At 37.8% G+C, this 14,924-nt stretch overlaps 2 protein-coding genes across 3 annotated transcripts; both read left to right on the forward strand.

Moving 5' to 3' along the window:
* The first annotated feature begins 181 nt into the window (after positions 1–181).
* LOC147308033 (leukotriene B4 receptor 1-like) lies at positions 182–7,497 on the forward strand. The gene is made up of 5 exons (XM_086272293.1): positions 182–641; positions 2,609–3,191; positions 3,829–4,029; positions 4,144–4,187; positions 4,875–7,497. Exons 2-5 carry the CDS (start codon positions 2,628–2,630, stop codon positions 5,140–5,142), a joined length of 1,077 nt encoding a protein of 358 aa, XP_086128419.1. The 5' UTR covers positions 182–641; positions 2,609–2,627; the 3' UTR covers positions 5,143–7,497.
* A 132-nt stretch (positions 7,498–7,629) lies between these two features.
* LOC147308034 (leukotriene B4 receptor 1-like) lies at positions 7,630–12,172 on the forward strand. Of its 2 annotated transcripts, none has more exons than XM_086272291.1 (5): positions 7,630–8,071; positions 8,959–9,541; positions 10,181–10,381; positions 10,496–10,539; positions 11,211–12,172. In XM_086272291.1, the coding sequence occupies exons 2-5, from the start codon at positions 8,978–8,980 to the stop codon at positions 11,476–11,478; spliced, it is 1,077 nt and encodes a 358-aa protein (XP_086128417.1). In that variant the 5' UTR covers positions 7,630–8,071; positions 8,959–8,977; the 3' UTR covers positions 11,479–12,172. The 2 variants fall into 2 exon arrangements, with proteins under 2 accessions (XP_086128417.1, XP_086128418.1); XM_086272292.1 differs by lacking the exon at positions 7,630–8,071 and adding an exon at positions 8,457–8,756.
* Positions 12,173–14,924: the final 2,752 nt, after the last annotated feature.

The raw sequence follows: 14,924 nt of genomic DNA on the forward strand, positions 1-14,924 counted from the left end.
TTTAATTATTTAAAAAATCGATATTTTTATACGGCTGTTGGAATATTATTAAATTTGTTTTAACACATTTCTTTGTTTTTTTTGTCTTGTTTCATTTTGTTTTATATTGTGAAGAGTAGCATCTTCGTCAGTGACAGAGCCTTGTATGAACAAGTAGGTTTTGCTGTTGTGTGTGTGATCTCTAAATGCGTGTTTGCGCTTGTGTGCCCAGCATACATGACACAGGAAAGTCTTTTGAATCATCTAACCCCCCGGGTGCTTTTCATTGCACAACACTTAGCTTAGAGTTAAAAGTGCCTACGGACACAGAAAAATGCATTCTGGTACATCACATTGGGACATCCGTTTTTAAAGAATGGATATAAAAATAACAGTTCATATTCTGTTTTAGCACATATACACAGATACAGAAAAATTCTATACGACACTCATACATGGTCATGAATACAAAGCTTTAGAAAGAAAACGGAAAAGCGGGACTTTTAAGGAAGAGCATGCCTCTCGGCATCCCTCCCCTCACTGACAGCATGTTATAGCCTGCGAGGCAGGAAAGGGTTCAGTTTGGTTTTTATGGTCTGAGCTCACAAGAACACCTTCAGACTTCGGGAACACATCACAGAGAGATAACAAACCATAAAAAGGTGAGTAATATCATGAATGAACATTTAGCATATTTTCTTTTGGACCTCCTTTTGATATTTTTGATAATTTCTAAGTTTAAATTAATACATACCAAATGGTTTACAAACCTGCATGTTATGGAGCCCTTCCATATAAAGTTATTGGCATTCTTTGCAGTTCTTTTATGATTCCCAGTTTTTAACCAACATTTTTGAGAGGTTTTCTACCCAAAGAAATGCTTGAAATTGAATGAGATAAAGACAATCACACCACTTATTTTTTCTTTGCGATCAGTGTACAGACGCTTTTTACTACAGTGTCCAAAAGTGACTCAGACAATGTCTGTGACTTCTGCACTTCAGTTTTCTATGTGAAAAAATGAGGTGAGAAAAAGAAAAAAAATCAAGTTGAATCAAAGACTATGTTGAAACACTGTTCTTTGACGCAGTGCTGCCAATGTGCAACGTGTTTTAGCACGCTGCCTCTGAGGGCTGAATCGTTGGCTAGATACTTGGATACAAATATTTTAGAGGCTGTGTCAGGGTAGCACACGTCCCTCTTTTAAAAAGTATTAGTCATTTTTTAAAATCTTCCGTATCTGGTTATTATGGGGGTTTTTATTGAATGAACCAAATTGTCAAAGAACTCTGTGTTCAGTAATTTCTGTCACTTTTTGCCTCTTACATACCTTTCTATCTTTTCAGGTAATTCCTTTTTTTAATGCAGAGGGTTGATTCAATGGAAATACCACTTTTAATTATAACTTATGTGTCAGTGTGGAGCTCTCGATCATATACCCATTCAAACCACTTGTTCATATTTTTCACCTCATGTTTCATTTTACCGATTACCGAAATTACACATTAGCAGACCTCACAACTAGAAAAAATACAGTCACATAATTATGAGATGTTGTTTTTATATATAACTATATTATAAATTATGTTTTATAATATCTAAGTATATCACTGGTTGGAGATACAATACGTATGTGCATTTGTTTGATAAAAATTTTAGAGTTTCAATATTCATCTACCAGACATATTAAAGTAAACAACTATATCTAATTTGCTTAACACAGAGACAAAAGAGGTTGTGGTTTTAGGAAGTGTCTGAAATCCAACTGTACAGAGCTGATGGTAAATGTCAAAAAACACACTTTACCAAAGTCAAACTTTGTTGTTTTCATTTTTGTATAAATTTGCTCAGATCAATTAAGTAAGATACAATTTAAGCTTTAGCGGTGCAGGTGAGAACGTGTTTTGGATGGTCTCCCATGATAATTTCTGGATTAATGTGCATTAATCCAGAAATTACTTGTTACTGTCTTGACAAGTAATTTCTGTTCCATGTGGAGAGCCAGAAAAAGTACTTCTAAGGTGCTTATCTTAACACTTTCACGCATAGTGGTCACTAGAGTGGACAGCTATTCGAATGCTGTTTTCTTGCATTTGTGCCAGTGTTGATGCGATATTTGCACATAAATTACTACATTGGACACTGATGTGTCACTCCATACCCTGCCACCCACCGGTCGTTCAATGTTACTATAGATGTATGACGCGTTTCATTGTAATTATTGTTATTTAACCCTGTCATGCATGACTTATGACAACCTTAATATGGATTTTTTTTCTTGAATATTTATTAAGTATATAATATTTAAGTATTTATACATTTTTTTCATGCCTACAGATGAATAAAAATACTTTCAAAAATCCACACTGAAGTTGTCATAAGTCATGCATGAAAGGGTAAAAAATATAAATGAATGAAAGAATAAATAAATAATACTGATATTATTGATATTATTGATACTGATATTATATTATAATCTGGTAACCGGACAGTTCCATGCTGAAAACTGTAAACATGAAGTTAGCATTTATCAAAGTGCTACTTTAGTGTTTTGGACGTCATTAGTTTTGTTTACTAAACTGTTGACTGAGTTTGTGTTTGAGGTTCTAATGTTTTTTCCCACCTTCAGGGTCAAAAATTCTTCTACAATGAGTAACACGAGTCTCCCACCTCTGACAAATCCAATTCCCACTGAACCAGCAGAAGAGAGCGCTGTGAGCAATAACTATTTTACAGCCATTGGTGCCCTCATCCTCAGCTTGGTCTTCCTCCTGGGTGTCCCTGGAAATCTCTTCATTGTCTGGAGCATCCTGGCCCGCTGCCGACAACGCTCAGTCACCACCCTCCTCATCCTCAACTTGGCATGTGCTGATGGGTTCTTCATGGCTCTCACCATCTTTTTCATCATCTACCTGGTCATGCAGTCGTGGGTCTTTGGTAACACCATGTGCAAAATTGTGTTCTACCTGTGCAACTCCAACATGTATGCGTCAATCTTTCTGATAACCCTGATGAGCGTGCACAGGCTGTTGGCCGTGGTCTTTCCACACACACTGTATCGCCTGATCACCAGGAAGGTTGTGAGGAGGGTGATCCTAGGCACCTGGATGTTCGTGATGGTCATTTCCATTCCCTCGTTGGTGTTTCGAGCTGCTCCTGCTCAAAACAAAACGAAAGTTGTGTGTGCACCCAATCACACACTGTCTGAACATGTAAGTACACTTGTGTTGGCTATTTTTCTGCCACTGATCTGATTAGTTTGATTACTATATTTATTGTCATGCATAAAATGCCTTCAAAAATCATCTGTACATTTGAGAGCGCGAGAAATAGTGGGTAAGCAACTGAAAATGATAACATATATTGAGTAAAAGGTCCATAACAACTAACTGAAATTGAGGCTTTTTTGGTTTGTTTTGAAATAAAGATGCATTAATAGCTTAAACATCTGCACAAGCTGATATCAGCTTTCTTAATTCATATCAGTTTATTTCATGATAGAGTGCTGAATCGGTGAAGAAAGAAAGAGAGAGAGAGAGAAAAGCTTTGTTACTGTGTTTAAGGCCTTGGAAGCTGCAGCTTAACTAGTGTTCAAAATGTAGTTAAAATAACTAAGATTACACCAGACTGCATGTTTTTTAAGCTCTTCAGCCCACACCGTAAATACTGATGCATGAGCAGTGGCACTGCACAAAAGTCTGAAAATCATTTTGCATTGATCCTTCATAAATGTAGTAATGCTCTTCTGTAAAACATTCCTTCTTTACAAGTAAAAGTCCTCCAAAGACCACATTGACATGACTTAGGTATTTAATCTCTAAGGAAATGGCTTTATATCCTCTCATGCAGGTGAGGCTTCAGTACACCACTGAGACAGTGGCAGGATTCATTATTCCTTATGCAATCGTCATAACCAGCTACGTTCTCATCCTGAAACGCCTGAGGGAGACCAGGTTTCAACGAAATGTCCGCAGCGAGAAACTTATCCTGGCTATCGTCATAATGTTTGGCCTGTTCTGGTTGCCGTACCACGTCATCAACATGATACAGGTGTGCAAGGGCATCTTCTCTACCAATAACCCAATAACCACATCAAATCTGTTTGTAAATCGATTATCTGAGGATTCGATTGAATACTGAGTGGGTTTTTATTTTTCACCCAAGGTGGCAGCTGCGTGGTACCCAAAAGACTCAGCAACAAGAAAACGGTGAGTAACTGAAGATTTTCATAAACATGGTGCTAAAGTTAGTGAAGTACTATATTGTCATTTTATGCATTATGTCCAGTAATAACAATACTCTGTAATTCAAAGCTGATATATGTAGTCTGTCTCTGTGCATGCAGTGACATACACCTAGATTTAATTTTTACCATCCAGTAAACTGAATATACTATAATTGTAAAGAGTTTGAATGTGCCACCATCTTCAGTATATAATATTATCAAAATATTCCAAAATCCGGAGAAATCTCAATATTCGGGCTTCATGTGACACTGCACTAACAGCAGTCAGGATTCTGTTGTGGAAAATCACTGCAGGGGTTTAGGACCACTTACAGAAATCTCTCTGTGAATACCATGTTCACCTTACCATCCAAAATTGCAGGTTTAAGGTCTGACAAATGAGAAGTCATATGTGACTAGGATGTACAAAATTAGAAATGAATACATCAAAGAGTCAGCTCAGGTTAAGCCGGCAGAGGTAATATTAGAGAGGCAATGTTGAGATGGCATGCAGAGGAGGAAAGCATCTTTTCAGAGAAAGTCTTAATAGGGTCTTGATACTGCAGGTGATAATTAAGGGGTACTGAGTCAGTCTGACGAGGCTATAATGGCACTCTGTATAAAAACAATCACCATCAATGTGAAATATCCAACTTTAACTTTCCTGCAGATTGTATGGTATGGCTGAGTCAACCCGAGCGGTGACCTCAACTTTGGCCTTCATCAGCAGCTGTGCTAACCCGGTCCTCTACACCTTTGCTGGGAAATCCTATATCAAGAATAATGGCTTTGCCTTTATGGCTAAGCTGTTTGAGGGAACATCATCGGAGCAAACAGGAACCAAAAGCACCCAGTTCACAGCAACAGACGATCTGGGAAAGAATAACGTTGATTCTGAAAATCATACACTGGCTTCTCCTCTACAAAATCGATGTTGAATGAACTTAATGCACTTAACAGACTGTATCTAAATGAGAACACTTAAAATTGTGTAAATCTTTGAACGGAACATGTAGACATGTAGCTTGAGCATTTGAGGCTACAGACGATAAGCACCAGCACAGTATATTTAGAATCTGATAACAGAGTTTAAGTGAAAGTCAGAGGCACAGGCACAGCTGGGCTACTTTTGCCTGCATGCACCTGAATATCTGTAAAGTGTATAGGACTGTACATACTTTTTTTTGTGTGTCACATTATGTGTATGTGAGAATGCTACCTAACATAGAAAGCAGACTCAGCTGAGTGTTTTCATGCTTAGTGTGTTCATTTATAGTCAGGTGAATGAATGAAGATGGGACGGTTGGGGAAGTTTGCGAAGTTTGGCCTTACACAGAGACACAGATTGAATGGTTTATATGACACTGTGTGGGATGTGTTCATGTGATGTGTGTGTGTGTGTGTGTTTTAAATGCAACGGTTAAGAATTGTAAATGGCTGTACCCAAAAGGCAGACTCACAAAATAAAGCTCAGTAGGTTGATTTATAATGATATAACTATATAAAATGAGCTGACAAAGAGTGATGTAGCCTAGGTGGGCCTAGGACGTAGTCTAAGAGGGTCATGAGAGAGAAAACAAGTGTAAGTGATGACTTGCAGGGAGGAGAAAAAAGTTCAGCTCAGAGGAGACATTGTGAAGTATTCCTCAAGGCAGGCCTAATCAAAATTAGGTTTTTGGGGCCTTCTATTACTGTCAGTAATACTGCTTAGTGATCATTCACACACCTACTATTATCCTATTTCATTTTCTAATGTTCCATTATAAATATGCTTGTGAAACTAGATGTGAGAACTTTTTGTTGTTGTTAGATTGAGCTTTAGCACTGTAGATTACAAAAAATCAAAAAAACAATTTGCACACTTGCAGAAACATAATTCAAATAATATTTAGCAAAGTCAGCATCTCCCCCTAATGGCCACACAGAGAAGCAATATACAAAACCTCAAAGAGCTGCACAGTTGCAGCAGTGTTGTTTGCATCATCTTATTGCCAGCCTGGAAAGTTTAACCCATCTATGACTTTAATCTGAATTGGTAGTAAGTTCAGCTGCAAGTGTGCCTGGGATTGATTTACACTTGATATTCAGTGTGATATAATATTGTAATGATTGTTAAAGGCTATTCTACTGTGACAGGTTGACTACCTGTGTGCACTGTTGTTGTTTCTTTAAGAGACATGTTTGGTTGCGCAGCAGGAAATGTCAGTGAGTGTGTGCAGGAAGAGAAAGGGAGTTCTTGTTGTTCGGAGCTGGAGAGGAGTTATACCGGAGGTCTGTCTTAGGGGTTAACAGCCCGTGTTTCTCTACCTACACAATAAACCGTGGTGAGATCAAAACGTCTGGTTCTTGAGAGCATGTGTGAACATTATAATATTAACTAGGATACTGAATGTCATAGGCCAACTAAAATTAACAAAATAGAACAACAAAATTGTATTTACTATAAATACATCAGCTGCCTTATTATTTTTGGTTTAAAAAAAACTGTAACAGCTTTCTGCAACAATTTGAAGTGCAACAACACAGCACTACAAAAATTAGACTAATGATTAAAAGCAATTCAATGAACCTATGTACTTAAAACATGGAGCTTGCCTGCTCAAGCACTTGCCTTGCTTGTCCAGAGGGAAATGCCTCTGTGGGATCCACAGGCTGACTTTGGGCTTTTGCTAAATGTTGCGTACTAGACTTACTCACCACTCAATGCATTTTACACGTTTAAATAGACAATTCGCTGAAAAATTTGAATCATATGTATTTCTGTTATTTCATTTTATTCTTATTTTAAAATATCTGTGATTTATGCCATCTGTTAATATAATGATGTTTGCCTGATGGTGCTCAATGTGCAAATTTTACATTGATTTGTTTATTAAATGGGGGAGGAGGGAGGGAGGGTAAGGCAGAGGACAGGGGAGATGCTGACAATAAACGCACACCAGGTGCTTAGGGGGAAAGGTATATTGCAGTGGAATCAAAGTTATTGATTACTCTTTCATATGGTTGTTTGTTTGTTTGTTTTTTTGTAATTCATCTAATTCATCAGATTAAAGATAAATCCCAGCCAAAAGTGAAAAAGAGAACACTTCCAGCAGGCTCCTGGTACATATTTTCGAGATTGAAGAAAAAAAGTCTTTAAAAATTCACAAGATTTTATGTAAATGTAAAGTGACATTCCTTTAAGTTTTGATTTACTGTAATGTAAAAGTACAGAAAGTTTCTGTGTTTTAATTATTTAAAAAATCGATATTTTTATACGGCTGTTGGAATATTATTAAATTTGTTTTAACACATTTCTTTGTTTTTTTTGTCTTGTTTCATTTTGTTTTATATTGTGAAGAGTAGCATCTTCGTCAGTGACAGAGCCTTGTATGAACAAGTAGGTTTTGCTGTTGTGTGTGTGATCTCTAAATGCGTGTTTGCGCTTGTGTGCCCAGCATACATGACACAGGAAAGTCTTTTGAATCATCTAACCCCCCGGGTGCTTTTCATTGCACAACACTTAGCTTAGAGTTAAAAGTGCCTACGGACACAGAAAAATGCATTCTGGTACATCACATTGGGACATCCGTTTTTAAAGAATGGATATAAAAATAACAGTTCATATTCTGTTTTAGCACATATACACAGATACAGAAAAATTCTATACGACACTCATACATGGTCATGAATACAAAGCTTTAGAAAGAAAACGGAAAAGCGGGACTTTTAAGGAAGAGCATGCCTCTCGGCATCCCTCCCCTCACTGACAGCATGTTATAGCCTGCGAGGCAGGAAAGGGTTCAGTTTGGTTTTTATGGTCTGAGCTCACAAGAACACCTCCAGACTTCGGGAACACATCACAGAGAGATAACAAACCATAAAAAGGTGAGTAATATCATGAATGAACATTTAGCATATTTTCTTTTGGACCTCCTTTTGATATTTTTGATAATTTCTAAGTTTAAATTAATGCATACCAAATGGTTTACAAACCTGCATGTTATGGAGCCCTTCCATATAAAGTTATTGGCATTCTTTGCAGTTCTTTTATGATTCCCAGTTTTTAACCAACATTTTTGAGAGGTTTTCTACCCAAAGAAATGCTTGAAATTGAATGAGATAAAGACAATCACACCACTTATTTTTTCTTTGCGATCAGTGTACAGACGCTTTTTACTACAGTGTCCAAAAGTGACTCAGACAATGTCTGTGACTTCTGCACTTCAGTTTTCTATGTGGAAAAAATGAGGTGAGAAAAAGAAAAAAAATCAAGTTGAATCAAAGACTATGTTGAAACACTGTTCTTTGACGCAGTGCTGCCAATGTGCAACGTGTTTTAGCACGCTGCCTCTGAGGGCTGAATCGTTGGCTAGATACTTGGATACAAATATTTTAGAGGCTGTGTCAGGGTAGCACACGTCCCTCTTTAAAAAAGTATTAGTCATTTTTTTAAATCTTCCGTATCTGGTTATTATGGGGGTTTTTATTGAATGAACCAAATTGTCAAAGAACTCTGTGTTCAGTAATTTCTGTCACTTTTTGCCTCTTACATACCTTTCTATCTTTTCAGGTAATTCCTTTTTTTAATGCAGAGGGTTGATTCAATGGAAATACCACTTTTAATTATAACTTATGTGTCAGTGTGGAGCTCTCGATCATATACCCATTCAAACCACTTGTGCTACTTTAGTGTTTTGGACGTCATTAGTTTTGTTTACTAAACTGTTGACTGAGTTTGTGTTTGAGGTTCTAATGTTTTTTCCCACCTTCAGGGTCAAAAATTCTTCTACAATGAGTAACACGAGTCTCCCACCTCTGACAAATCCAATTCCCACTGAACCAGCAGAAGAGAGCGCTGTGAGCAATAACTATTTTACAGCCATTGGTGCCCTCATCCTCAGCTTGGTCTTCCTCCTGGGTGTCCCTGGAAATCTCTTCATTGTCTGGAGCATCCTGGCCCGCTGCCGACAACGCTCAGTCACCACCCTCCTCATCCTCAACTTGGCATGTGCTGATGGGTTCCTCATGGCTCTCACCATCTTTTTCATCATCTACCTGGTCATGCAGTCGTGGGTCTTTGGTAACACCATGTGCAAAATTGTGTTCTACCTGTGCAACTCCAACATGTATGCGTCAATCTTTCTGATAACCCTGATGAGCGTGCACAGGCTGTTGGCCGTGGTCTTTCCACACACACTGTATCGCCTGATCACCAGGAAGGTTGTGAGGAGGGTGATCCTAGGCACCTGGATGTTCGTGATGGTCATTTCCATTCCCTCGTTGGTGTTTCGAGCTGCTACTGCTCAAAACAAAACGAAAGTTGTGTGTGCACCCAATCACACACTGTCTGAACATGTAAGTACACTTGTGTTGGCTATTTTTCTGCCACTGATCTGATTAGTTTGATTACTATATTTATTGTCATGCATAAAATGCCTTCAAAAATCATCTGTACATTTGAGAGCGCGAGAAATAGTGGGTAAGCAACTGAAAATGATAACATATATTGAGTAAAAGGTCCATAACAACTAACTGAAATTGAGGCTTTTTTGGTTTGTTTTGAAATAAAGATGCATTAATAGCTTAAACATCTGCACAAGCTGATATCAGCTTTCTTAATTCATATCAGTTTATTTCATGATAGAGTGCTGAATCGGTGAAGAAAGAAAGAGAGAGAGAGAGAGAAAAGCTTTGTTACTGTGTTTAAGGCCTTGGAAGCTGCAGCTTAACTAGTGTTCAAAATGTAGTTAAAATAACTAAGATTACACCAGACTGCATGTTTTTTAAGCTCTTCAGCCCACACTGTAAATACTGATGCATGAGCAGTGGCACTGCACAAAAGTCTGAAAATCATTTTGCATTGATCCTTCATAAATGTAGTAATGCTCTTCTGTAAAACATTCCTTCTTTACAAGTAAAAGTCCTCCAAAGACCACATTGACATGACTTAGGTATTTAATCTCTAAGGAAATGGCTTTATATCCTCTCATGCAGGTGAGGCTTCAGTACACCACTGAGACAGTGGCAGGATTCATTATTCCTTATGCAATCATCATAACCAGCTACGTTCTCATCCTGAAACGCCTGAGGGAGACCAGGTTTCAACGAAATGTCCGCAGCGAGAAACTTATCCTGGCTATCGTCATAATGTTTGGCCTGTTCTGGTTGCCGTACCACGTCATCAACATGATACAGGTGTGCAAGGGCATCTTCTCTACCAATAACCCAATAACCACATCAAATCTGTTTGTAAATCGATTATCTGAGGATTCGATTGAATACTGAGTGGGTTTTTATTTTTCACCCAAGGTGGCAGCTGCGTGGTACCCAAAAGACTCAGCAACAAGAAAACGGTGAGTAACTGAAGATTTTCATAAACATGGTGCTAAAGTTAGTGAAGTACTATATTGTCATTTTATGCATTATGTCCAGTAATAACAATACTCTGTAATTCAAAGCTGATATATGTAGTCTGTCTCTGTGCATGCAGTGACATACACCTAGATTTAATTTTTACCATCCAGTAAACTGAATATACTATAATTGTAAAGAGTTTGAATGTGCCACCATCTTCAGTATATAATATTATCAAAATATTCCAAAATCCGGAGAAATCTCAATATTCGGGCTTCATGTGACACTGCACTAACAGCAGTCAGGATTCTGTTGTGGAAAATCACTGCAGGGGTTTAGGACCACTTACAGAAATCTCTCTGTGAATACCATGTTCACCTTACCATCCAAAATTGCAGGTTTAAGGTCTGACAAATGAGAAGTCATATGTGACTAGGATGTACAAAATTAGAAATGAATACATCAAAGAGTCAGCTCAGGTTAAGCCGGCAGAGGTAATATTAGAGAGGCAATGTTGAGATGGCATGCAGAGGAGGAAAGCATCTTTTCAGAGAAAGTCTTAATAGGTGATAATTAAGGGGTACTGAGTCAGTCTGACAAGGCTATAATGGCACTCTGTATAAAAACAATCACCATCAATGTGAAATATCCAACTTTAACTTTCCTGCAGATTGTATGGTATGGCTGAGTCAACCCGAGCGGTGACCTCAACTTTGGCCTTCATCAGCAGCTGTGCTAACCCGGTCCTCTACACCTTTGCTGGGAAATCCTATATCAAGAATAATGGCTTTGCCTTTATGGCTAAGCTGTTTGAGGGAACATCATCGGAGCAAACAGGAACCAAAAGCACCCAGTTCACAGCAACAGACGATCTGGGAAAGAATAACGTTGATTCTGAAAATCATACACTGGCTTCTCCTCTACAAAATCGATGTTGAATGAACTTAATGCACTTAACAGACTGTATCTAAATGAGAACACTTAAAATTGTGTAAATCTTTGAACGGAACATGTAGACATGTAGCTTGAGCATTTGAGGCTACAGACGATAAGCACCAGCACAGTATATTTAGAATCTGATAACAGAGTTTAAGTGGAAGTAAGAGGCACAGGCACAGCCGGGCTACTTTTGCTTGCATGCACCTGAATATCTGTAAAGTGTATAGGACTGTACATATTTTTTTGGAATAATCAAATAAAATTGTGATAATATTATGTGTATGTGAGAAGCCTCGTAACCTCAGTCTCTGACTGGAAGCGCTAATTCGTCATTCGGCTTTTGTCAGACTAAAGTAACTGTTAAAACTGTTTGAAAAGCTAAGCTATACAACAAGGAGAGATTGAGAATTTCCTTTTAGTTCTCAGTTTATTTGATATTGACAAAAGTTAGTCAGTTTTGTCTGTTCTTCTGTAAAACAAACTAAGATTTATTTTTAGAATTAATATTTTGTTTCTAAGTGGAATTGACAATTTAATCTGTTTCGTTTGTTCTATTTTGAAACTTAAACGCTTTAGCGGCTGCCTTTTGTGTAGTTTGCAATATTTGCCTTTATTTATCTGAAAAAGTCTCATGTTCCTTAAGTACATCTACCCTGTTGAACTTATTATGGGAAATAAATATTTAAATAAAAACAAGCTGCTGATTATTTCACATTTTACTTGTGAGCAACGGCACATTTAAATCTTACAAATATAGTTATTTGGCTTATATCGTGATAGATATCGTTATCGCCTGAAATGAAAAAAACATATCGTGATATGAAAAAATCTCATATCGCCCAGCTCTACTTGGAAGTTTGCAAAGTTTGACCTGGTAGAGACTGGCTTTAAACAGGGCCATCAATTTCCCTCCAATTAGCCCAGCCAGTACCACTCACTCAAACTGAGGGATCTAAAACGCTACACAGATGATTAAAAAGACACAAAACATCTTCACACTTCTAATATGCACATTTACACAACTAAATGGCAGTATTAACAAAAGGAAAAAAATTCAACAAATCCCTTTAAACCTTAACACAAACAAAAGGAAGCATCTCTATGGAAAAAGAAACCCCTCCACTTGGTTTGACCTGCTGATGTCATGTGTGACATCATGTGTGACTTTAAAATGAGAAAATGCTAGGCAGGCGTTTCCCCACACCTGACCCTCATGAAGACTGAAAAGACAGAACAAAGTATGAACAAATGACTTAATCTGTAACATAATAAAATATAAAGAAACATGTAACTGAGTATTTGCCTTAATTTGCAGAATGTTTGATTTGCCGGCAACAGAACGCTTACACAAACAAAACCTGGGATAGTGAGTGCAACAATGTTACTTAACAAATAGCAAATAAATAGAAACAGAATAATGTGTATAATGTGCAAAAAAAGGTCAACACATATGGGACAATAGGAGAGCATTGCAACTGCTCATCCACTTTGTCACAGACCTTCACAATTTGGGTTGGATTTCTACAAATTCTCTTCACTTTTCATACAAAGTTTAATATATTTCTAAATGTATGAAATTCTAACAAAATCACAAAAAGTCATTTAAAAACTAAACATGATTATAAAAGATTATAGTCAAAACTTCATAAATTGAGTGGAAATGATAAAAAAAACAAGTAGTTTCTGTTATTTTTACATGGATTTGTTAATAACTGATATGTTGTGCAATTAAGGAACTTTTCACAAAAAATCTGGTGAAAGAAATTAGATCTTTCTTTTTCTTGTGCATGACATCTAATTATTAGGGGTGCAACGATACACAAAATTCACGGTTCGGTTCGATCCTTTGGTGTCACGGTTCGATATTTTTTCGATACAAAAAAATGTTCATGCTTTTTTAATTTGTCATTTATTAAAATTATAAATATATATTTTAACTCAAAAGTACAGTTTTTAAATTTAATATTGCTGAAACAACAAAGTAATAAAAAAATAAATCTATCTGATCGAGAAATCACTCATCTTTGGAAAAAAGTTTATTACAGAGAAATGGCTCTTTCCAAAATAAAAGCTATACTATACACTTCTTCTGGGGTATACTCTCAGCAGCATATTAAACATATCAGGTCCCCATAAGGAGAATCATGAGCTAACGGCTGTCTAAATGACTCGGGTAAAGTTTGTAGCATGCGTGCTTGTTGTTTTTGTCTGCTTCCACTTGTCTTTGCACTAGGATGATGTCGGCGTAAATGCACAGTCATATTTGTTGTGTTCCCACTAGTGCTGTCAGCATTAATCTGAAATGACGTTAACGCCACAACACGGCAAATCTCCGTTAACAAGCTACCGCAGATTGCCCCGTGCGTGGGGCTGGACGGTGTCAACACGTTAACGAGCAAACTGCGCTAACGCAGTAGTTCCCACCCATGTAATTGAGCATTGCGTGGCACATCCGACATACTGTTTTACTTTTGTCCATGACGCGCTTACCTTCAGGGTCATACTTCACATGAAGACCAAAATGGTTCCAAAGGCCAGATCTGAATGAGGGTGGGGGAGGTTCAATTTGCTATGTTGCAACGAGCTTAACTTCTGTCTTGCTAGCTTGCCCTGCGCTCAGTGAATCTGCGCTCGACAGTGCAGCCTAGGCGGAGTAGTCGAACGCAGATCCACTGAGCTCTCAACACAGACAGCACCGTCAGAAGAAAAGTTGATAAAATAAATTAAAAATTTTGTATTGTTCGATACATCAATCAATCAATCAATCAATCTTTATTTATAAAGCACTTTTCATACAGAGAAAATGTAGCACAAAGTGCTTTACATAGTTAAAAGCAGCCCACCCCACCCTCCAACTCACTCCCCACACTCTCAATACACATATATCCCCCCACCCACACACACATACACACACGCGCACACTTAAAGAGTAAAAATTGGGCTGGGCTCGCATGAGCCAAGTGAGGAAACACTATAACAGGGAGCCGTCTGCACCGGGAGCCGGTCACAGACCGCAGCCTCCAGGCTGGGCACACAGCAGGAGGGAGGCAAAGGAGCCCCCCAGCCAGGCTGAGAGGACCCCAGAGACCCAGCAGCCACGGTCAATAACAGCCCCGGTGCAGAGAGCGCCCTCCGAGGAAACACTGGAGATATGACGCAATACAATATATATAGGGTAAAATGATAAAATAAATAAGAACAGGATACAATATAAATATAAATAGAATAAGAAGATTAAAAAATGAATAAGAATAAAATCAAACAAATATTAGGTAAATCCTAAATTAATAATAGAATAACAGGATAGAATAAATAAGCATAAAGTAAATAATCGCTAAGTAAAAGCTAAATTAAAAAGGTGGGTCTTGAGCCTGTTCTTGAAAACATGTACGTTCTCTGCGGCCCTGAGCTCCTCCGGCAGGCTGTTCCACAGACGAGGACCATA

Source organism: Aulonocara sp. 'chitande type north' Nkhata Bay, linkage group LG18 (assembly GCF_057382095.1).
Source record: "Aulonocara sp. 'chitande type north' Nkhata Bay isolate Kocher_YH1m ecotype deep benthic linkage group LG18, A_spYH_male_GT1.1, whole genome shotgun sequence".
Taxonomy (NCBI): Eukaryota; Metazoa; Chordata; class Actinopteri; order Cichliformes; family Cichlidae; genus Aulonocara; species Aulonocara sp. 'chitande type north' Nkhata Bay.